Source organism: Pan troglodytes, chromosome 16 (genome assembly GCF_028858775.2).
Source record: "Pan troglodytes isolate AG18354 chromosome 16, NHGRI_mPanTro3-v2.0_pri, whole genome shotgun sequence".
Taxonomy (NCBI): Eukaryota; Metazoa; Chordata; class Mammalia; order Primates; family Hominidae; genus Pan; species Pan troglodytes.
In genome coordinates, this window is record NC_072414.2 from 91426026 (window position 1) to 91448582 (window position 22557).

The 22557-nt window shown below is 35.9% G+C and overlaps 1 protein-coding gene across 43 annotated transcripts in view; it reads left to right on the forward strand.

Annotated features, from left to right (window-relative positions):
* Window positions 1–22557, forward strand: part of MEF2A (myocyte enhancer factor 2A) — a 150603-nt gene that overhangs the window by 46406 nt on the left and 81640 nt on the right. For all 43 annotated transcript variants that reach the window (XM_016927526.4, XM_001140333.7, XM_054667201.2 and 40 more), the window contains one exon: window positions 20771–20966. In XM_016927526.4, the coding sequence (XP_016783015.1) occupies window positions 20913–20966 (54 nt within the window). In that variant the 5' untranslated portion in view covers window positions 20771–20912. The remainder of the gene's footprint in view (window positions 1–20770; window positions 20967–22557) is intronic.

A 22557-nucleotide genomic window follows, 5' to 3' on the forward strand; every position in this document is an offset into this window, starting at 1 on the left:
GAGGCCAAGATGGGTGGATCATGAGGTCAGGAGATCGAGACTATCCTGGCTAACAGGGTGAAACCCTGTTTCTACTAAAAACTACAAAAAAATTAGCTGGGCACGGTGGTGGGCGTCTGTAGTCCCAGCTACTTGAGAGTCTGAGGCAGGAGAATGGCATGAACCCGGGAGGCGGAGCTTGCAGTAAGCCGAGATCACACCACTCACTCCAGCCTGGATGACAGAGTGAGACTCTGTCTCAAAAAAACAAACAAACAAAACACTGAATTATTCACTTTTAAAAGGTGAGTTTTACGGTATATGAATACCATTCACATACCATATTTAAACTCAATTTAAAAATCATATAGAATTGAAGACACCACCCTGAACAACACAGTGAAACCCCATTTCTTCAAAAAACTTTTTTTTAAAAATTAGCAGAGTCAGGGCAAAGGAGAGGAGCTGAGATGAGAGGGTTCCTTGAGCCTAGGAGGTTGAACTATGATTGTGCTACTGCGTTCCAATCTGGCTGAGTGGAAACCCTGTCTTTAAAAAATAAATAAAGGAAAACAGTGGTGTACTTCTAATAAACTGCTATCCAACCTGGATACTTTTGACAGTGAGGGGTCTTACTTAATAGTTATACCTGTCTCAGGTAAACCAGAATGTATGTTCTCCCTACTTTGGTGTGTTGAAACTATTTTTCCTTCAGAAATGTGAAGAATATAAAATTCTTCTCATATTCTTCTTTAGCAAGTGAAAAAAAAAAAAAGGAAAAGACCAAGAAAGCCATGTAATTCAAGGAAACGGGAGAGAGAGATTTCTCTATGGAAATGAAGGCCATAAATGTGTGTATAAATTGCAGTGCGTAGATATAATGCAATCAGGACTTGATTCATTTGTATGATTTTGCTACTTCACTCTTGTACATAGCCAATCAGTGTTTGAATAAAGAGTGTAATATTGTAATATAATAAAACAGAGGCTGTGAACTAAAGACGTACATCATCATAATCTGTGGAGCTTTTAAAAAGTAGTCTTGCTTGGCTATTAGTCTCAGTTATGATTTTATAGTTTTATTGTGGGGCTAGGGCAAGTTTGTGCATGCAGAGTATATGTTTTAGTTCCTCAGTTGAATCCGGTGTCCTTTTAAATTGAGAACCACTGCATTAGATCAGTGAGTTTTATTGATCCATTTATTGAACTATCTAGTTATTATTGTTTTATGCAACAATAGTAAATGGCAGTAGGAACTGAGAGAACCTCAATCTAAACAATACACACTTTAACAGTCCCCGCACCCACCCCTCCTAGGGCCATCCCTGTGGGTAATCTAGCAATTGTGATTCCTCTAAGTCTTTAATAATTGAGATTGAGAGGAGTCATTTATTTCTCTTTTTTTTAAAGGTACCTTGAAGCAGGAGTAGTAGTGGGAAGTAAGAAGCTGAAGTTCCTTTGCAAATGCTTGCAACTACAGTATATCCATGGAAGGCAGGGAAAGGTTATCAGCGTTGATAGCAGAGCAGGAGGGATTGGGAAATGGAGACCTTTGAGGAGGTCAGAACTCTTAAGTTAGCTGATAACTGCTCAAGGCATTTGTATTTTGACAGCCCATAGTAGCATCAGATAAATTGCCTTTTAAGGGGGAATGTATTGCCATGTAGTGGTCCTTCCACATGCTCTAGTTTCCCTTGTGCAGACATACACAACTTAGTAGAAATTGTTTTAATATTCTACTACTGAAAAGTACCATAAACTCATGAAATTGGGGTTTGATGGCTCCTTGAAGGTTTTATCACATCAGTGACATTTTTAACCACTATTTAAATAGTTCCAGTGGTGATAATGTACTGTTATGGAAAAAGACATGATATTAGGGCCAAAATTTCAACTCTGCCTCCTAGTGTGACTTTGGGTAAGTACTGATTGTTTTTACTCGCAGTTGCTTCATTTAGAAAGTGGAACAGATGCCATCTACCTCACAGGGTTATTGTTACTGTTACATGAGATAATATATATTAAGGTCTAACACAGCTACTGATAAATGTAGAAGATATTTAATAAATATTGTTACCTTCCCTTCTGCAGTTCAGTGAAGAATAACTTCTTTTTTTTTGGAGATGAGGTCTCACTATGTTGCTCAGGCTGGTCTTGAACTTCTGAGCTCAAGTGATCCCTCACCTCACCCTCCCAAAGTGCTGGGATCACAGGCGTGAGTCACCGCGCCAAGCCCAACAATAACTTATAACTCCAAAAAATTGGTTCTTAGAGAATGTCCAATAGCCTGGGATTGTGAAATCTCATACTTTGACTTTTGCTTTCATTTGTTAAGCAACTATGGTAGCAGCTGAGGTTATAGGAGTAAATACAACAGACTTGATCTTCTCCTTTGGTTACAGTTTGGTTGGGGGAAAAGAAATCAAACATTTAATTGTATAAGGAAGTAATTACAGTTGAGATAAATGCCATAAGAGAGAAGTACAGTCTGTTAGGAAAGTGCATTAGAAATCCTAACATAGTTTGGATGTTAGGGAACATTTCCTTGAGGAAATAATGGTAATACTGAGACACAAAGGATGGGTAGGACTGTCAGTAAGGAGAAGGGCTTGGGATAAGAGCTACTGAGAGAGAGCAAGGTGGTAGTATGTATGAAAGCCCTGAAACAGAAAGGAGTTAGGAGCTTTCTAAGTACATAACAGCTTGTGTCAAGAAGCTTGCTGGGCAAGAGGAAGTGTGGCATGGAATGAGGAGTTCCATGAGTAGAGGAGTGACAGGATAAGGCAGAGCCTTACAGGCCATGTTAAAGGCTTGGGCTTTTAAGAACAGTGATAAGTGACATGATTATATTGGCACGTTAAAAGGTTGCTGTAATGAAAATGAGGAAATTGCACTGGAGGGAAATAAAAGTGCCTGCTGAGACCAGTTAGGGGGCTGTTGCAATGCTTAGGGTAAAGGTGAACAGTGGCTGGTACAGAAAAGGAACAGGCTTGGTGTGTTTGGTTTAAGAAAATGTTGGGTTTTGAGATACCTGTAGGGTATCTTAAGTTGAGTAGTTGAGAATGTGGTTGGATATAGCCAGTTAGGCTAGTGAGGTAGCTCTGGCTGAGGCCTTTGCAGTAGGCTGATAAGCTGAGTTTCTGGTATTTGTCTTTTATGCAGACTTAACAGCAACTTGAGTGCATGTGTTGTGAGTATTTTTATACTCATTATTTTACAGTTTTTAATATTAAGTAATGATTATCACTTTATTAAGTAATGGATATTGCATTATTTTACAGTTTTTAATATTAAGTAACGGTAATAATAATGGCCAACATTGAGCACATGTGCAGATTACTAGGCCAAATACTTCATATGTGTTATCTCTTAATCTTTACAAGTTTATGAGCATTATTATTAGTCCAGTATTTTAAAGATTTGGCATCTGAAGCTTAGAGAAATTGAGTAACTTCCTCAAGGCAACCCATGTAGTAAGAGGTGGAGCTGAGGTTTGAATGCAGGCGGGCATGCTGCAGACCCTGTCCTGTTAACCATGTTAACCACTACCGTATGCCACTTCTTTGTGAAATTTGAACCAACCAGACAAACCAAACAGAATGACTGAGAGACCATTTATTAGTGAACTTTTATGGAAGACCTGTGTATACTACACGTTGTACTATAGGTGATTTGATACAGTCTCTTATTTATATCAACATTCACATGGCCTGTGTAGTATGGTTTTTGCCTCATTTTAAAAATGAAGAAACTGTGGCTGAGCAAGTAAGTGACTTGGTCAAGATCACTAATAGCTATTTAGTGGAACTTGGATTCAAAATGGACTCTTCTGTGTTATACTACTTAAAAATAAAAACTGTGTTGACTTAAAAATAAGAAAATTTCGCTGGGGAACACAATTAGATTTAGTGGTTCCCATATATCAAGCCACAGTCAGACTAGTTCTTAAAAAAAAATTAGATCTCAATGTTTAAAATTATAGATTGAATTTAGAGAACAAACAGCTGAGAAAATTGAGATACTTAAAAATAAATAATAGGTATTTTACATGTATACAAAGTAAAGACTTTATTAAAATTATTTTAGAAAAGAAAATGAGAAAATATTTTCTAGGAAATGTGTATCCATTTTATAATATCTGCGAATAGATTAGACAAAATTACAATATTGATGACTAGGTTTTTTTTGTCAATAGTTAATTGTTAGCATTTGTATAGGACTGCATCTTGATCTTGCTGTAATCACTCTGTCCTTTAAAATTTCTTCTGTTTCTTCCTTAGTTTTGAGAAGACAAATGGAAATTAAGTCAATGAGGTAACATATTATAATGCATCTTAAATATTGGCTTCTTTTAGCATCAGAGTTAAGACTCATCTTACCAGTACTTTCTACTGCCTACTAAAAATTAATAAGAGGCAATTAAGCGTAGTATTAACAGTGTAGCTCCTTTGGGATCTGGTTTTTGGAATACTCTGTTTTCAGTAAGCCCTTTGCAGAGAGATTTAGCCTTAGGTATATACTAAAATAAATATGTATATATACACCCATCATGTGCCTTCCACTTTTTTACTGACAGTTGATGATGAGGGACATCTTTTGGGTACCGGATATCTGTAAAGTAATGTTATATTTGGTTTTCTTTCGGTCGATGGGTACACCATTGAAAGCTGTGGCCATGGGGCTTGTTATTACAGTAAGAAAAAGCCTATCTCCTGAGGCTAGCACAACCTGTCTGGAACAGATAATTGGATTTTGATTGGTTGGCTGGAAGTGAGAGCCTTTTTGAAGCAGTCTTATAAGGTGCTTTTGATTTTAGGAAGCCAAATCAACAAGTTACTCTTCCACTGTCTCCTGCCTTGTCTTTGTTACAGTCATTTATTTGTCTTTTTTCATGTGATTATGATCTGTATATCTTACGAGAATTGCTTGCTCTTCTTTGAATGCTGTCTTCTGTCACCCAGCACTGCTGTTCAGCAGTTTTTGAGGACTTAACTCACACATCATCATTTCTTATAAAGACTGCCATACTGAGTTACCTATAGGATATCAGAAACAGTCAACTTCAGAACTGTATGAGAAGTTTCATTTTTAAGGCCATATATGTGTTTGGTTTTTTTTTTTTTTTTTGGTATGGTCTGTATTTATTTGTAAGGTATCTTTGCTTTCTATTTCTAGCTTTCTGGCATTTTGACTTAGATGATTTTGGTCTTCTTGACACTTTAGATATGTTATTAGTACAGTTTTTATGGCTAGAATAGAAAATATAAGATGAAATGACAGAGCAGAGAAAGAATATTTATGATTTGACATGAAAATGACCTACCTAAAACATTTTTGAATGATGTATAATCTCCTTGTCCTTTTGGGAACAGATTATAATCAGCTCTTAAATTATCAGCATGTATGTATCAGGATACTTTCTGCTGCAAGTAACAGAGGCTAATCAAAACAGGAAAGATTTTACCATCTCATATAATGAGAAGTACAGTAGGGTGGTTCCAGGGTTGGTTAACTCCAGTCCCTCTTTCATCTTTTCTTTGTTATTTTCATTTTCTTCTACTCTTTCATTCTAAATTTTTTTTTGTTAAATTGCCCATAACTATTAGCATAGTCTCTAAGCAGTGTGTGGTTGACATAAACTGTGTTTATGCCTGTGGGGAGAAGAAGCAGTAGTCATAGGCTTCTTTGCTCTGAATTGTTTCTAATGATTCTAGTGTATTTTCTGTTTCATCTTTTATTCTCGTAGTTGAACCCAAAGGAATATGAATTGTTGCCTAGATACCTAACAGTGTTTATTTGTAAATTACATGTAAACATTTAATGAAACAAACTTTAAAAAAGCACGGAAAATCAGTGTTTCTCTCTGTAGTCAGAAGCCCCACAGAAAATAAAGCATCCTGTCAGTAAATCCATTGCACTTACTGTGATGTCCCTTGAGTTGTAAAACATACTAATCTTTGCTTAGCAGAAATTATAATCTTCAATTAATATTACATATTACATTTTTAGAAGTGCTTTATAGATATTAGAACCATGGAATGTTAGAGCTATGTTACCCTAAGAAGGATCGAGAATCACTTGTGTAGTATTTTGGCTGGAACAATCCTAAACTGAGGAATATTCTGTATAATGACTGGCTTATATTCTTGAAAATGTCAGTGTCACAAAAGAGAAAGGCCAAGAAACTGCTCTAGATTACAGGAGACTAAAGAGACTGACAACTAAATGTGATGTATAATCCTGAATTGATCCTGTTACTGAAGAGGGTAAAAAATGCCCTAAAGAACGTTATTGGGATAAGTTACAAAATTGCAATTATGGCCTGCGCTTTAAAGTACTGCGGCAATGTTATATTTATTGAATTTGATAACTGTGCTATGGTTATCTTTATATTAGAGAATATTCTTCTTAGGAAATTTCGACTTTAAATATTGAGGTGTAAAGGGCGTGATATATGCAACTTACCCACAAGCGGTTCAGAATAATACATTTATTTATCTATGTTTATATAGATGTGTAGTACATATACACATAAACATATCCATGAGAGTGAGAAGAGAGAGAATGAAAGTTAATGAAAAATGTTAAAAATTGATGAATCTAGGTAATAGGCAGGCATTCTCTATACTGTTCTTGTAACTTTTCACTAAGTTTGAAATTATTTTTAAAAAGCAAAGTTAAAGTTGTAAGTTAAAAAGTAAAATAAAAACAGTTTTTCTAAATGGTTGCAAATATGAGTATACTTGCTAAAGACAAGCTTTATATTTTAAGGCATGTGTGAAATTTAAATTGTGAAAGGATAGGTATACTGAATCTAGGAAGATCTACATTCCAAAGTATGAGCAAATAGGAGGTGGCAGCACTTGAAGCTTGAAAGATTATAACACCTCTGGCATGGCTATTAAGGATGGAAGGGGGAAGGAGGGAAAGAACCAGGCTGTGAGAGCGGTGGTGGATTTCTTTATGTCGCTAGGGTTTATAGTCAACGCTCCTTTGGCAGCAGTGAGATGAGGATTTCTGTGGTAGGGCTGGGCAAGTAGCAGCCAGACTCCTTACCTTGGGGAGAGCCCTGGATCTACGGTCCCTGGGCAAGGGTGCTGCATTGCGCCTCAGACTAGCTGCTCCGAAAACCAAGGCAGGGCTTTAGCTTCTCACCCCCTCATGAAGGCAGCAGAATACAGCGGTTGGAGTGCTCTTCTGGAATACCACAGACCTGAGTTGTCTTGGCTCCAGTATTTAGCATCTGTGACCTTGGCGGGGTGATATTTACTGCCTAGGCTTCAGTTATTTTTCAGATTTAAAATGGGGATAATAATAATGCCTGTCTTATAAAGAGGTTGTAAGAATTTAAAAAGTTATGTGTGAAGTGTATTGCTGTTGTTACTATGCAGCAGGGCCCTAGAAAACCTTTCTTTCTCCATTCAGCCAACTGATTACTCATTTTGTTTTCAGATCATAAATATTCACATCATAAATGTTAATGTGTTCTATACCATGATTGAAAATGTGTGTGTTAGTATTGTAGTAATACTGTCTTTTGGACCCCTTTCTTCAAAATATTTGCAAATGTGTGGTATTTTATTCTGGCCTCATGTGGTACATATAATGCATATAATTGGATTTTCCTGTTGTAAAAAGTCACTTTTACTTAGAAATTGTCAGGTGCCAAAGGTTATACAACTAGTTTAGTGACAGGTTTGGGGCTGGGATGCAGGTTTTCTCACTTGGCTTGCAGTAAACCTTCTCAGTCAGGTTGTGAAGAAAGAGTAACTGGAAATTGCACAAGATAGTAAAGTAGAAGCAACATTTCAGTAAGTTTAAAGTTTTCTGGCATTCAGGATGTTTTTCTTCTTAATCTTAAAAGCATCCATTAGTTCTTGTTTTGTAGTAACTTTTTTTCTTACCACGACAGTGGTGTGTATTTTAGAAAAAAGGAAAATAATTTTTTAAATTGCCTTTAAGTTATTATTTTAAATAACTTGAGTATATGCTGCTAGTCTTTTATCTGTGAACACAATATCTACAGAATTTTTTTCTTTGACTTTTATTTTTGGTTCAGGGGTATGTGTGTATGTTTGTTACATGAGTAAATTGCGTGTCACTGGGGTTTTGTGTGTGAATATTCATGTCACCCAAATAATAAGCACAGTAGGTGATAGTTTTTCAATCTTTACCCACCTCTTACGCTCCTCCCTCTAGTAGTCTCCAGTGTTTGTTGTTCTCAACTTTGTGTCTATATACACTCAATGTTTAGCTCTCACTGATAAACGAGAACAGTGGGATTTGGTTTCTGTTCCTGTGTTAATTCGCTTAGAATGATGGCCTCCAGCTGCCTCCGTGTTGCTGCAAAGGACATGATTTTGTTCTTTTTATGACTGTGTAGTGTTCCACGGTGTATATGCATCACGTTTTCTTTATCCATTCCACTGTTGTTGGATATCTAGGTTGATTCTATGTCTTTGCTATCATGACTAGTGTTATGATAAAACGTACATGTGTCTTTTTTGGTAGATTAGTTTATTTTCCTTTGGGTATATACCCAATAATGGAATTGCTGGGTCAAATGGTAGTTCTGTTTTAAGTTCTTTGAGAAATCTCCAAACTGCTCTGCACAGTGGCTAAACTAATTTACATTCTCAGCAACAATGTGTAAATATTCCCCTTGCTCTGTAACCTCACAAACATCTTTTTTTTTTTTTTTGGACATTGAGTCTCACTCTACCCCCCCAGGCTGAAGTGCAGTGGTGTGATCTCGGTTCACTGCAACCTCCGCCTCCAGGTTCAAGTGATTCTCATACCTCAGCCTCCCGAGTAGCTGGGATTACAGGCGCCTGCCACCATGCCTGGCTGATATTTATATTTTTAGTAGAGATGGAGTTTCACCATGTTGGCCAGGCTGGTCTTGAACTCTGGACCTCAGGTAATCTACCCTCCTCGGCCTCCCAAAGCGCTGGGATTACAGGCGTGAGCCACTGCGCCTGGCCAACCTCACCAATGTCTATCTACAGAATATTTAATAACAAAACTAGAACTACATTTTTCCTACCCACAACAATACATTGTGAACATTTATTGTACAGTGTTCCACCTTTTTAATGGCTACAGTATTGTATGGACAGGCCACCTCTGTAGGCTTCTATATTATTCCCCTGCCATATATTCACTCTTTTGATTGTGTTGGGATGAACATCCTTATTTGTATATTTTTCTCATTATTTTTTTTCTTAGACTAAATTCTTGAAAGTAGAATGGATTTTTCAGGGGAAGCTGAAATTCATTTCTTTTTGAAATACTAAATTTTTAAATGTTGCCCAAATTGTTTAAAAACTTTCTATCTACAGGATGATTTGGGGGCCATTCATTTGCAACAGTAGTAAGTGTTTCTGTTTCTTGGGGCTGAGTTTGCTGTTTTCATTTTACATTTTGTCCCTTTACTATTGTCTATATGCCCAAGACTCCCAATGCTTATTTTTAGCCCTGATGTATGAGTCTTATGTCTAGTTTCCTATTTGACATTTTCACTTGCCCATGACCATCTCAAGTTTCGTATGTCCAAAATTAAATCCTTAAGTTCCATTCTTTTAAAAAAGTAATAGATCCTTAAAGATTTTCTTTTGATAGAGATGCCTGTTTATTTCTTAAAGGAGTTCAGTTGTTGATTGTACATAATCATTTTTATTCCAAAAATCATTTGCTAGTTTAAAAAAAAATTTAATGTGTAGTTGATTGGCCAGAGTCATCAAAATGGGGTGTTCTGATGAACTCAGTGATTGGTGTTAATAAGGACTCAGTTGAAAAAGTAAAGTTTACCCCCTGTTTAAAGTCCATGCTCTTAAAATATTTATTTACTTAAGCAACAAGTTTCTTTAAAACAGTAAACAAAATTGAGTTTAAAAGACTGTGAACATTTGTGATCAGTATTAGTATTAAATTGGTCTGAATATGAGTGCTAGATTGTATGATATCTTTTAAATTAAGACAGTAGAGCCCATATTGGGAATGTTTTTAAAAATCTGGTTCCTGATTTTTTAAAAACATGACACATTTTTTTCAGTTACCTGAGTATTCAGTTTAAAGTAATTTTTTCCTGCATTCCTGTTGCCTGAATAACAGATATAGGACTTGGGATTTAATTGGAGAGATTCTTTTTTCCCTCCTAGGAAAAGATAATATTAGTTTATGGGAGAAATGCCCATCTGTTTTCTAAAGGTAGATTTTAAATGTTGCCATTTTGAGTAAAACTCCTTTAGCTTTACCATATTGAAAAATCAGTACTTGCATGATTTAAAAAGTTAGTGGTTAGCTTGAATTAATAAAATCTGACTCCTGGAATTATTTGAAAGATATATGCATTTTTTTCAGTATTTGAATATTTTGAAATTGTACATAAATTTTTTGAAATTGTTTGAAATTTGTAAAACATACTTAACATAGAATTTACCACTTTAACCCTTTTAAAGTATATAGGTTAGTGGCATTAAATAAATAGACATTGCTGTACAACCATCACCACCATCCTTCTTTAGGATGTTTTCTTTTTTTTTTTTTTTCTTTTTTGAGATGGAGTCTTGCTCTGTCACCCAGGCTGGAGTGCAGTGGCGTGATCTTGGCTCACTGCAAGCTCCGCCTCCCGGGTTCATGCCATTCTCCTGCCTCAGCCTCCCTAGTAGCTGGGACTACAGGCCCCGCCACCATGCCCGGCTAATTTTTTTTTGTATTTTTAGTAGAGACGGGGTTTCACCATGTTAGGATGGTCTCGATCTCCTGACCTCATGATCCACCCGCCTCGGCCTCCCAAAGTGTTGGGATTACAGGCGTGAGCCACCACGCCCGGCCCGGATGTTTTCATCTTCTCAAACTGAAACTCTGTACTCATTACACAGTGACACCCTCCTCTTGACCCTCCCTGCAACCCCTAGCAACTAACTACCATTCTACTCTATGTCTCTGAATTTGACTACTTTACGTACTTCATACCAATGGACTCATTAGTAGATTGGTCCTTTTGTGATTGGTTTATTTCCCTTACCTAATGTCTTCAAGGTTCATCTCTGTTGTAGCATGTGACAGGATTTCCTTCTTTTTTAATGCTGAATAATATTCCATTGTATGTATGTACCACCTTTTAGTTTATTCTCCCACAGGTGGACATTCAGGTTGCTTCCACCTTTTGACTATTGTGAATAATGCTTCTATGAACATTGGTGTACGGATATCTGAGTTCCTGCTTTAAGTTTTTTTGATTATATGTCTAAAAGTGGAATTCTTGGATCAGATGGCAATTCTATATTTAATTTTCTGAGCAAACGCCATACTGTTTTCCATAGCAGCTGTACTATTTTACATTCCCAAGAACAGTGCACAAGTGTTCCAGTTTTCCACACCCATGCTAGTGCTTGCTGTTCTGTTTCTTAATAGCCATTTGAATGGATGTGAAATGGCATCTCATTGTGGTTTTGACTTGCATTTCCTAATGATTAGTGATGTTGAGCATCTTTTCATAGGCTTATTGAACATTGGTTTATCTTCTTTGGTGCAATGTCTATTCAAGTCCTTTGCCCATTTTTAAATTGGGTTATGTTTTTGTTGAGTTTTTAAATATATTCTGGATATTAATCTTGTATCAAATATATGATCTGCCGTTTTTTTTTTTTTTAATTGAGACGGGGTTTCGCCCTTGTTGCCCAGGCTGGAGTGCAATAGTGCGATCATGGCTCACTGCAATCTCCGCTTCCCGGGTTCAAGTGATTCTACTGCCTCAGCCTCCCAAGTAGCTGGGATTACAGGCATGCGCCACCAACCCGGCTAATTTTTTGTATATAATAGAGATTGGGTTTCACTATGTTGGTCAGTCTGATCTTGAACTCCTGACCTCAGGTAATCCACCCACCTCGACCTCCCAAAGCGTTGGGATTACAGGCATGAGCATGGCGCCTGGCCATGATCTGCAGTTATTATCTTTCATTTGGGGTTGCTGTTTTACTCTGTTGATAGTGCCGTTTGATGCACAGAAGTTTTTAATTTTGATAAAATGTAGTTTTTGTTGTTGTTGTTGTTGATGGTGCTTTTGGTGTTGTGACTAAGAAATTATTGCCAAATCCAACATCTTGAAGCTTTTGCTGTATGTTTTCTAAGAGTTTATAGTTTTAGCAGTTGGGTTTAAATCTTTGATCCATTGTGATTTAATTTTTGTATATGGTGTTAGATAAACATCCAACTTTATTCTTTTCCAGGTAGATATACCATTTTACCAGCATCATTTGTTGAAAAGACTGTCCCGCATTGAATGGTCTTAGCATCCTTTTTGAAAATCATTTGACCATATGTGAGGGTTTATTTGCGGGTTCTCTATTCTATTCCACTGGTCTTTATGTCTGTCTTTATGCCAGTACCACACTGTTTTGATTACTGTAGCATTATAGTAAATTTTGAAATCAGGTGTGAGTCCTTCAACTTTGTTCTTTTTCAAGATTATTTTGGCTATTTGGAGTCCCTTGAGATTTCATATGAGTTTTAGGGTGACCTTTTCTATTTCTGCAAAAATATCATTGGGATTTAATAGAGATTGCATTGAGTTTGTAGATCCCTTTGTGCAGTATTGATATCTTAATAACATGATCTTGAATCTATTAATATAAGACATCTTTCCATTTGTTTATGTCTTTATTCTTTCATCAGTGTTTTTTAGTTTTTAGTGTGCAAGCTTTTCACCTTCACCTCCTTGTTTCATTTTCTAAGTTCAGACGATACCCAACTTACAGTGGTTTGACTTACAATTTTTCGACTTTACAGTGTTGTGAAAGTGTTGAATTAATTACATGAGGTAGTCAACACTTTATTTTAAAATAGCTTTGTATTAGATGGTTTTGCTGAACTAGACTAATGTAAGTGTTCTGAGCACGTTTAAGATAGGATAGGCTAAGCTATGATGTTTGGTACGTTAGGTGTATTAAGTGCATTTTTGACTTAGGATATTTTCAATTTATGGTGGGTTTATAGGGATTTAACCCCATCGTAAGTCAAGTAGCATCTGTATTCTCTTTGATTCCATTGTAAATTGAATTTTCTTGTTTCATATTGTTCATTGTTAATATATAGAATTGCAGCTGGTTTGTGTGTTGATTTTGTATTTTGCTACTTTACTAAATTTATTAGTTCTACCATTTCTTTTGTAGAATCTTTAAGAGTTTTCTACGTGTAAGATCATGCTTGCTTATGAAAGGATTCTAGGGGACAAAAGACATCATGTCATCTTAAAACAGATATTTATACTCCTTTTTTTCTAATTTGGATGCCTTTATTTCTTTTTCTTGTCTAATTGCTCTAGCTAGAACTTCCATTACAGTGTTGAATAGAAGTGGTGAAAGTGGTCATCCGTATCTCATCCCTGATCTTAGAGGAAAGGCTTTCAGTCTTTGATCATTGAATATGATGTTAGCTGTGGAATTTTTATATATAGTATTTATTATGATGAAGTAGTTTCCTTCTTTTCCTAGTTTGGTTGAGTGTTTTTATCATAAAAGGGTGTTGTATTTTGTCAAATCCTTTTTCAGTACTAATTTAGATGATCATGTTTTTTTTCCCCCTTTATTCTCTTATGTGGTGTGTCACATTGATTTTAGTATGTTGAAACATCCTTGCGTTGCAGGAATAAATCCCACTTGATCACCATTATAATCCTTTTAATATTCGGTAGAATTCAGTTTGCTAGTATTTTATTGAGGGTTTTCGTGTCTATTCATAGGGTATATTGGTCTATAGTTTTCTTGTTGTATCTTTGATTTTGGTATTAGGGCAATAGGACCTCATAGAATGAGTTAGAAGATGTTCCTCTTCAGTTTTTTGGAAGAGTTTGAGGAGGATTGGTGTTAGTTCTTTAATTGTTTGGTAGAATTCATCAATGAAGCCATTGAGTCTAAAGCTTTTCTTTGTCAGGAGGTTTTTAATTACCAATTCAATCTCCTTACTAGTTATTGCTCTATTCAGCTCTTTTTTATTTCTTTGCAATTCAGTCTTGGTAGTTCTAGAAGCCTTTTGTGTTTCTAGGAATTTGTTCATTTTATCTAGGTTATCCCAGTTGTTGGTATATAGCTGTTTATAGTACCCTCTTACAGTCTCATTTATTTCTATAGAGTAAGTTGTAATGCCCCCACTTTCATTTCTGATTTTAGTAATTTTGAGTCTTCTCTTTTTCTTCCTAGTCAGTCTAGCTAAAGGTTTGTCAATTTTGTTAATCGTTTTGAAGAATCAACTTTTGGCTTCATTGATTTTTTTTTTTCTGTTGTTTTTCTGTTATCTATTTCATTTATCTCTGCTCTCAAATTTGTTATTTCCTGCTTTCTGCTAGCTTTGAGTTTTCATTTGGGAGAAAATCACAGCATCTTAATTTTTATGGCTTTATATAGTATGTGTGTCTTTTAGCTTTATCATTCAAGGTTTTCTTGGCTATTGTTTAACCTTTGTATTTCCAAATGAATTTTAGAATCAGCTTATCAATTTCCACATACAATAAGAGAGAACCCGCTGATATGTTGATAGGGTTTGCATTCAGTCTGTACATGAATTTGGGGAGAATTAACATCTTTATAAAGTTGAAATTTCTGAAATTCTGCAAATATAGATTTGCTTATTATTTTCTACATTTTAAATTTCTCTCAGGATCAAGACAAGCAAAGTCATCTAACCGAAAGCGAAGATGACTGATGCATGTTGGAGATGTAAGCAGAGAGAATATGGCATAAAATAATCAACAAGGAATTGGGAAATGGAAGGTTTCTGGAAATGGAAGATTGTAATATGAAGGGAATATTTGAGGTTTAAGGTTCATGACCTTCATGAACTTAAAGTGAGATTAATTGGCTTGATTGGCATGCTAATTTTTTTCATCTAGCCATATTTAGCTACATGGAAGCTGGTCTTCAGGGGTCAGATTTTGCAACAAAATGGAGGCAAGGGGTTGGAGCCAAAAGGAGGTGAGGGTGTGAAAATGTAACTGGATAAGGAGGATAGTAAGGAACACGAAGTGGGTTAGGGCCAGTGAAAAAGTGGGAGTTTGAGATCAGCCTGGCCAACATGGTGAACCCCGCCTCTACTAAAAATACAAAAATTAGCTGAACATGATGGTGGATGCCTATAGTCCCAGGTACTCGGGAGGCTGAGGCAGGAGAATCACTTGAACCCAGGAGGTAGAGGTTGCAGTGAGCCGAGATCACGCCACTGCACTCCAGCCTGAGTGACAGAGTGAGACTTTAATCTCAAAAAAAAAAAAAAAAAAAATTACTTGCTATAATTGTAGACTTGACTTAGTTTTTTTGGTGTTGGCTTTATATATAGGCATACCCTGTTTCTTAGCTGAAGTTTATTTAGGAAAAGTGTATTTTTACATCGCAAAACTCAGTAGTCTAACAAACTGGTATATGTGAAAAGTCACAAATTATATTCCAAGTACAGTTTGTAGAATATTAGAATTACATTTAGGCATTTTGAAGCATGTAAAGGGAATGTGCATCTCTGATGTTGCTGGCAATAAGCAAGACATTACAATATTAGAAGCCTTTGAGCCATTGTCTTCCATGTGTGTTTGTGCTAAACATTTTTCTAATTGCCTTTCATATTTAGCCCTTATTTTTGCTTAGATTTGTAGAATGCACAAAAAAGTTGAGGAAGTGTTAAATTGTGGAGAAGGAAAAAAAGCCAGTGAGAAAGTAACTGCATATGAAGTCATGTAGTAAGCATTTTACATCCCTTAGCCATGGTAATTTACTATAAAAGGGGATTTTTTTGTGTGTTGAATTTTAAAAGAGAAATGATTGGGGATTATGGTTGATGTGTAACATATTATAATTTTTCCCTACTTGAAATAATGGGAAATAAATTTCTGGTTATGGTTTTTGCACAGAATATCTGATTTTCAGGAGCAGATTCCTAACTGTAAGTGTTGTTAGGTACACTCAGATTTAGAACTGATTTGTCTTCCTGGTGAATTGAACTTTTATTGTTTTGAAGTATCCTTCTATATCTATCCATGCACTCCATGTATATGTATCTAGTGTCTGCCTCCTGCATTCAAGTTTACTATGATAGCCACACAACTTTCTTTTGGTTTGTGTTTTACATGGTGTGTCTTTCACTATGCTTTTACTTTTTTTCTGTATCCCCATATTTAAGATGTGTCCTCTGTAATCATCATATAATTGGGATTTTTAAAAATCCACTTCTATTATCTTCTTTTAAAAATTGAGGTTTAGTTTAATCCTATTTAATGTAATTACTTACATATTTGAATTAAATCTGTCATCTCTGTTTGCTTTCTATTTGTCTTTCCTTTCTTGCCTTTTGGGTTATTTATTAATCCATTTTTCCCCCTCTTAGCTATTTGTGCTTTTACTGTTCTTGCCATAGTTACCCAAGAGATTACCACATGCATCCCTGACTTAAGGTCTAAAGTAAATGAGCATTTTTTCTACTTCCTAATCAATGAAAGGATTTTAGGACACTTTTATTTCATTTTGCTATCCTCCCCTATTATGTACTATTACTGTTATGTATTATAACATTTGAAATCCCACAAAGTATTATTGTTTAGTCAGTATTCCTTTATTCCTTTGGAGTTACTCACTGAACCCTCTCGACCCTGTTCATTGCACTTCATCTTTTGTGCATATCCAAGCTGTATATAGGGTTCTTTTTTCTTTATACTTGAAAAGTCCCTTCAATGTTTCCTGATAACAGACTCTGTTTGTTTGCCTTAAAGTTGCCTCTCTATTTTGCCTTCATTTCAGAAGGATTTTTTTTTTTTTTGTCAGATACAAAATTTTGGTTTGGCATTTCCCCACCAGCATTTTGAAGATACCATTTCACTGTCTTCTGGCTTTTATTATTTGGGAAAAGTCAGCTAGCTATAACTCTTATTGTTGCTTCTTGAAGTTAATGTTTTTAAATTTTTCTGGCTGCTTTTAAGATCTCTCTGTCTGGCTGAACGCGGTGGCTCATGCCTGTAATCCCAACACTTTGGGAGGCCGAGGCGGGTGGATCATGAGGTCAGGAGATCGAGACCATCCTGGTGTTAGGAATAACACTCAAAATCCTAAGGAAATTGAACACTCGAACAAAGGATTCTTAGCAAAGCAATTTACTTCTGCACAGAGGGGTGCCTCGTTGGCCAGTCGCCATGAGAGCACACCTGAACAAAGGGGCACGAGAGCCTTTATTCCTGATGCAAGTCCTGCCCCTGTACCCTTTTCCCATTGTCTGGGGTCGGGTCGTACAATCTAAACTAATCCCGGTTGGCTAAACATTTGATTTTTTTTTTAGATAAGGTGGGCATGTAAAAGAAAGCGGAGAGGAAAGGGGAAGGGGTGTCTGTAATGAGCTAGAAAGTTAGTCCTCTTTCCAAATAAGGAAAGGAATGTGAGCTGGTACTGATAACGCCTGGTACTGTGGCGTGCCTGGGCATCTAACAAAGGCAAAAGGAGAAAAAGGGAAAAAGGCCGGGGGGGTACTATGAATTAAAGAATAAAAGATTGATCATGTTATTTGAAGAGAAACTTCATCGTATCCCATACTGGCTAACACAGTGAAACCCTGTCTCTACTAAAAATACAAAAAATTAGCCGGGCGTGGTGGCATGTGCCTGTAGCTCCAGCTACTTGGGAGGCTGAGGCAGGAGAATCGCTTGAACCCTGGAAGCGGAAGTTGCGGTGAGCCGAGATCACGCCACTGCACTCCAGCCTGGGTGACAGAGCAAGTCTCTGTCTCAAAAAAAAAAAATCTCTCTTTGGGGGTGGGGGACCTCCTTCTCCCTCCCCCAGTCTTGCCTCCGTCCCTCTCTTCTCCCTCCCCTCTTTCTTTCCTTCTCCCCCTCTCTCCCCTTTGATGTGCCTAAGTGTGGTTTTCTTTGTATTTATTTTGCTTGAGGATTGATAGAGCTTCTTGAATCTGTGGCTCGATGTCTCACTGGTTAGTTTTGAAAGTTCTTAGCTATTATGTCTTCAGATATTTTTTTCTTGCCTATATGTTTTCTCCTCCCCTCTGAGACTCCAGTTACATGTACTTTGTATCCGTTTTCCATGTGCTATAATTTCTCATTCTTTTCTATATTTCTCATTCTCTTTTTGTGCTTCAGTCTAGGTGTTTTATTGTTTCCTGTCTTCTGGGTTGATTCTTCAGCTGTGTCTAAAGTATTATTAAAACCATCCATCACTTCTTTTTCAAAATTGTATTTTTTGATTTCATGTTTTCCACTTTTTGTTTATGAAAATTCTTCATTTTACTTTTTAATTCCTTGAACATTTAACTTGTTTTAAACTTTTTTCTGATAACACCATTATCTGGATCTACTGTGAATCTGTTTCTATTGCCATTTTAAAAATCTTGGTTTCAGTTGGGTTTTGACTGGTTATATTTTGATTTCCAGACATTTATATGAAACGTGAAAAAATGTGAATTTCTAGATGATGTTATCTTTCTGCTGAGAATTACTTTTGCTACTGGTATGCAGCTAGGCCAATAAGAGTAGTTGGCCCAGATTGCCTTAATCTAATTAGGGATTGAGATGATTTAAAGCTGTGCTTCTCTTCCTGTGTGGGGTAGTCTGTTTCTAGTTTACCTTTATACCTAGAGTGTAGTTCTTTGGAGTCTGTCCATATGCCTGATGTGTTTACTAGGGCTGTTCCTCCTTGGCAGGCCCTAAATCTAAGTTTTGTATGTCCACCCACAGGTCTCTTGAAAGCTCTGTTAACGTTCTCAGTCTCTCAGGCAGTAGTTTTGGAATCTACAGGCAGATGAGTCCAGAGACTGGTCTCACCTATTTCTTCCACATCTCCACCCTGCAGATTCTCTAGTTTTGAAAGTTCTCTAGTGTATAAAACAGATTATCTTGTGTTTTTCTTTTCTAGTTGTTCTCAAAAGAAGGTTGGTTTGAAGCAAACTACTCCACCATTGTCAAAAGCAAAAAATGCCCAAATATGTTCTGGAATTCAGAATTTTTTAGGTGATATAAGGTAGTACAGTGTATCCATCTTACAGCCATTAAAATATCTTGCATGCCTTAGCAATACTGTCTCTGTAGTAAAATGTATTAATATTTCTCTTGCCTACTACAGTACAAGTGTTTATATTGGGAATTGGATACAATGTGATCTGTTAAAAGAAATATTCTACAACACAGCCTGTTTGATTGGGCCCCACGAGTGACTAGCCATCTTTCAGTTCCTCTAATGTTTCCTGTTCCCTTTTGTCATGGGGCTTTTGTACATGTTGTTCTCCCTGCCTAATATGTATATCTCATACTCGAGTTTGAGTATGAGACACATCCTCAGGGGAGCCTTTCCTGAACCATAAATTTAATTCAGATAAATGAACTTTCTAGTTTGGAATTATGCAAACTCATTTGCATTATGGTTTGATTAATGTCTTTTTCTTCTACTAGACTCTGAACTCTGCTAGATTAGGAATCATATCCTTTTTTTTTTTTTTCTGACCATGTTATCCTCTGTGCATAGTTCAGTGTTTGGAAGTACATTTATTAGAAGTAGGTGAACAATTAATAGGTTATCAGTTAATAGATGATCAACTACTGTTTGTATCAATGAAGAAATAAAATAATGAGGGAAGATAAATAAGAAATGCTGTGCTGATGTTAGTGCTGGAAATGATAAGAAACGAAAGGCTTATAGCTTTTGAGCAAAAGCCAGATTTAATCACACACTGGATTTGCACAGTACAATTGAAGTTTTATTGATACACATGTACAGTATTAAAAATACTTGCATAAAATTCCCATGGGAATGTATTATTATGACTGTTCTATTATAGCATTCATGCCCCCATCTCCTCGTATTTTTATTATGTAAGTCTGAAAGCACTAGGTTTTTAAAATGACACAGCCATCATTCAGAACATGACAAACTATATCATTTCCAGTCATCCTACTACACAGAATAAATGGAATAAAAAACGCTTGAAAGACTTTTTAAGTCTTGAAGGAAAGCAGACTTAAAATTTATACACACACACGAAGGTGCTGTTGTTTATTCTACCAAGGGAAATTGATTTTCACTTCATCTGGCAGTGCAAACTGAATCTTGACTGATAAGGAGGTGTTCATTAAATGGCCAAAGGAATGTTTCATTTAAATGCATATTTTTACGAAAGTATATAGTGGCTTTGTGAATTGACAAATAGTGATTTGGCTAGAGGCTAGGGCAATTTGCAAGAATTTGAAAAGACAGATTGGGGCTATCCAGATTAGTTCATTGTTTGGTATGGAGGTCATCAGAAGTTTTTAAGGATATTCTGTGTTGTTAAGAACAGAAGTGCTGGAACCAGATTCCCTGAGTTTATAACCCCAAGCTCTGCCCCTTACTACGTGACCTTGGGCGTATTGCTTAATTTTTCTGTGTCTCAGTGTCTCTATTTATAAAATGGAGGTAATAATTTTAGATTGCTATTAGGATTGAATGAGTTAAGACATGTCCATGCTTAGGAAAATGTCTAGTACATAGAAGAATCCCAATAAGGCTTGGCTCTTGTTGCTATTATTGTATACATTGAGAAAACCTCAAACATTATTGTTGCATTAGTTTAACCAGAACTAGAGACACAAAGAGATTCAAGAGGTATTTTAGGGGTAAAGTTAACAAGACTTCAACTTATTTACTAATTTTGTATAACCAGAAATTTCAACTAATAATGCTGTGTGCAGTGTAAAAGCAAATTTGAAATTTGTATAATACTTACATGATTTGTAAACTTACAGATTTTAAATCTTCTAATTTGTGTTTTGTTTTAGATCTTGTAGAAAATTTCAGCTGTAGCCCTTGGACTAGAAGCTGAAATAACAGAAGCTGTGTACGATGCATTAGGGTATTGAAGAAAATTAACTTTTGAATTAAATATTTGGAATATAAGGAAATAAGGAAAGGTGACTGAAAATGGGGCGGAAGAAAATACAAATCACACGCATAATGGATGAAAGGAACCGACAGGTAAATGAAAATTTTAATTTATTTAATTGATATAAATATTCTTTTAAAAAAGAACATGGGACAGAATGGTTGGGTTTTTCTTAAACTTAATTTTAAGTCTAAATATTTTTAGTTACAGACTAAATGAAAAATTCTAACAATCATAAAATTGTGTCTTTTCATCATCTGCTTTAAAGAGACTTCCTTATTATAGAGATATGTCACCAAAAACATAGATACTCAAAAGTAAAATCACCACAATCCCCACCATTACCATCCATTATATAGATTCCTCATAAGATATTTAGTCTTCTATGTATTTGATTATATATTTGACTGTTAGTCTTTTTTATATTGATTATTTTTAAGTTATCACATCTGTTTTTATAATTAGCTAAGTTAACTATAATTATCAGTGAATGTGTTCTAGTCAAATTTTCTCGTTAACCAATATGTAATGAGAATTTTTTATACTTATTGCAAATATTTATAAATTTATATATGTACCTCAGTTTTAATTGATAAAATATATTGAAGTTATTTTATGGTACCAGTGTGGGTAAATCCTTACAGATTCAAGGTAATTATAATGATGCTGGTATATGAAGAGGCCAGAAGTTTTAAGTGTCTAATGTTGGCTTAACAAACTATGGTCCATGGGCTGGCCATCTGTTATTGTAAATAAAGTTTTATTAGAGCACTGTCATGCTCATTCATTTACATATTGTCTATGGCTGCTTTCGCATTATAACAACAGAATTGAGTAGTTGCCCCAGAAACTATATGGTCCATAAGCGTAAAATGTTTACTCTCTGACACTTTTAGAAAAAGTTTACCAACTCCTTAGTTCAGAAGAAAGAAGGAAAAATAATTTCATAGCATATTATAAGGGAACTACTGGAGAGATGCTATCTCTGGGAAAGTTGCTTATCAGGAGAAGTTTCAAGAACAAGTGGTTTCAGAAAGTTTACCAGGAACAGAACGAAACTGAAGATTCTGCAAATCTGAGTAGTAATTCACTGGAATATAGATATAATTGGAGATAAAACTCAACTGAGCAGCCTGTAAGGAAGTTGGTGGGAGAGATGAGGGTTGCCCATAGACTGAATTAAAGAGGAGGCCCTGGTTTCAACTCATGAAGATTGTTCAACAAAGATATAAGGCCCACACAGTATGATTCATTATGAAGGTTGGTACAATAGGGAAGATTGGTAAACTATCCATGCTGTTATTCCAAAGGAATGATTCCAAGCAAGGCTGCAAATTATCTTCCCTTCACAATCTGAGGATTATGAAGTGTAGAGGAGGCATAGGGACCTGCTTCATGGATATATGCAGTATAAATATAAAATAGGGTTTATTGGGGAATAACATACAAGCAAAGAACTGGAGGACACATAAAATTTTCGAGCCCTTATTATTCCATAGATAGTCGTGTTTAAATTGGACATAGCTAAACTGGACCTACCTATGGAAGGGATTCACATTTGTAGAGAGAAAGAGCAGCTAGGAATGTGTAGGTGATGGTAATGGAACTTTTTGAGTTGAGGAAATGACCTTGTTGAAAAGATAGATACTGCCACTAAGCAACTAGAATGAGGCTGTTCTTACG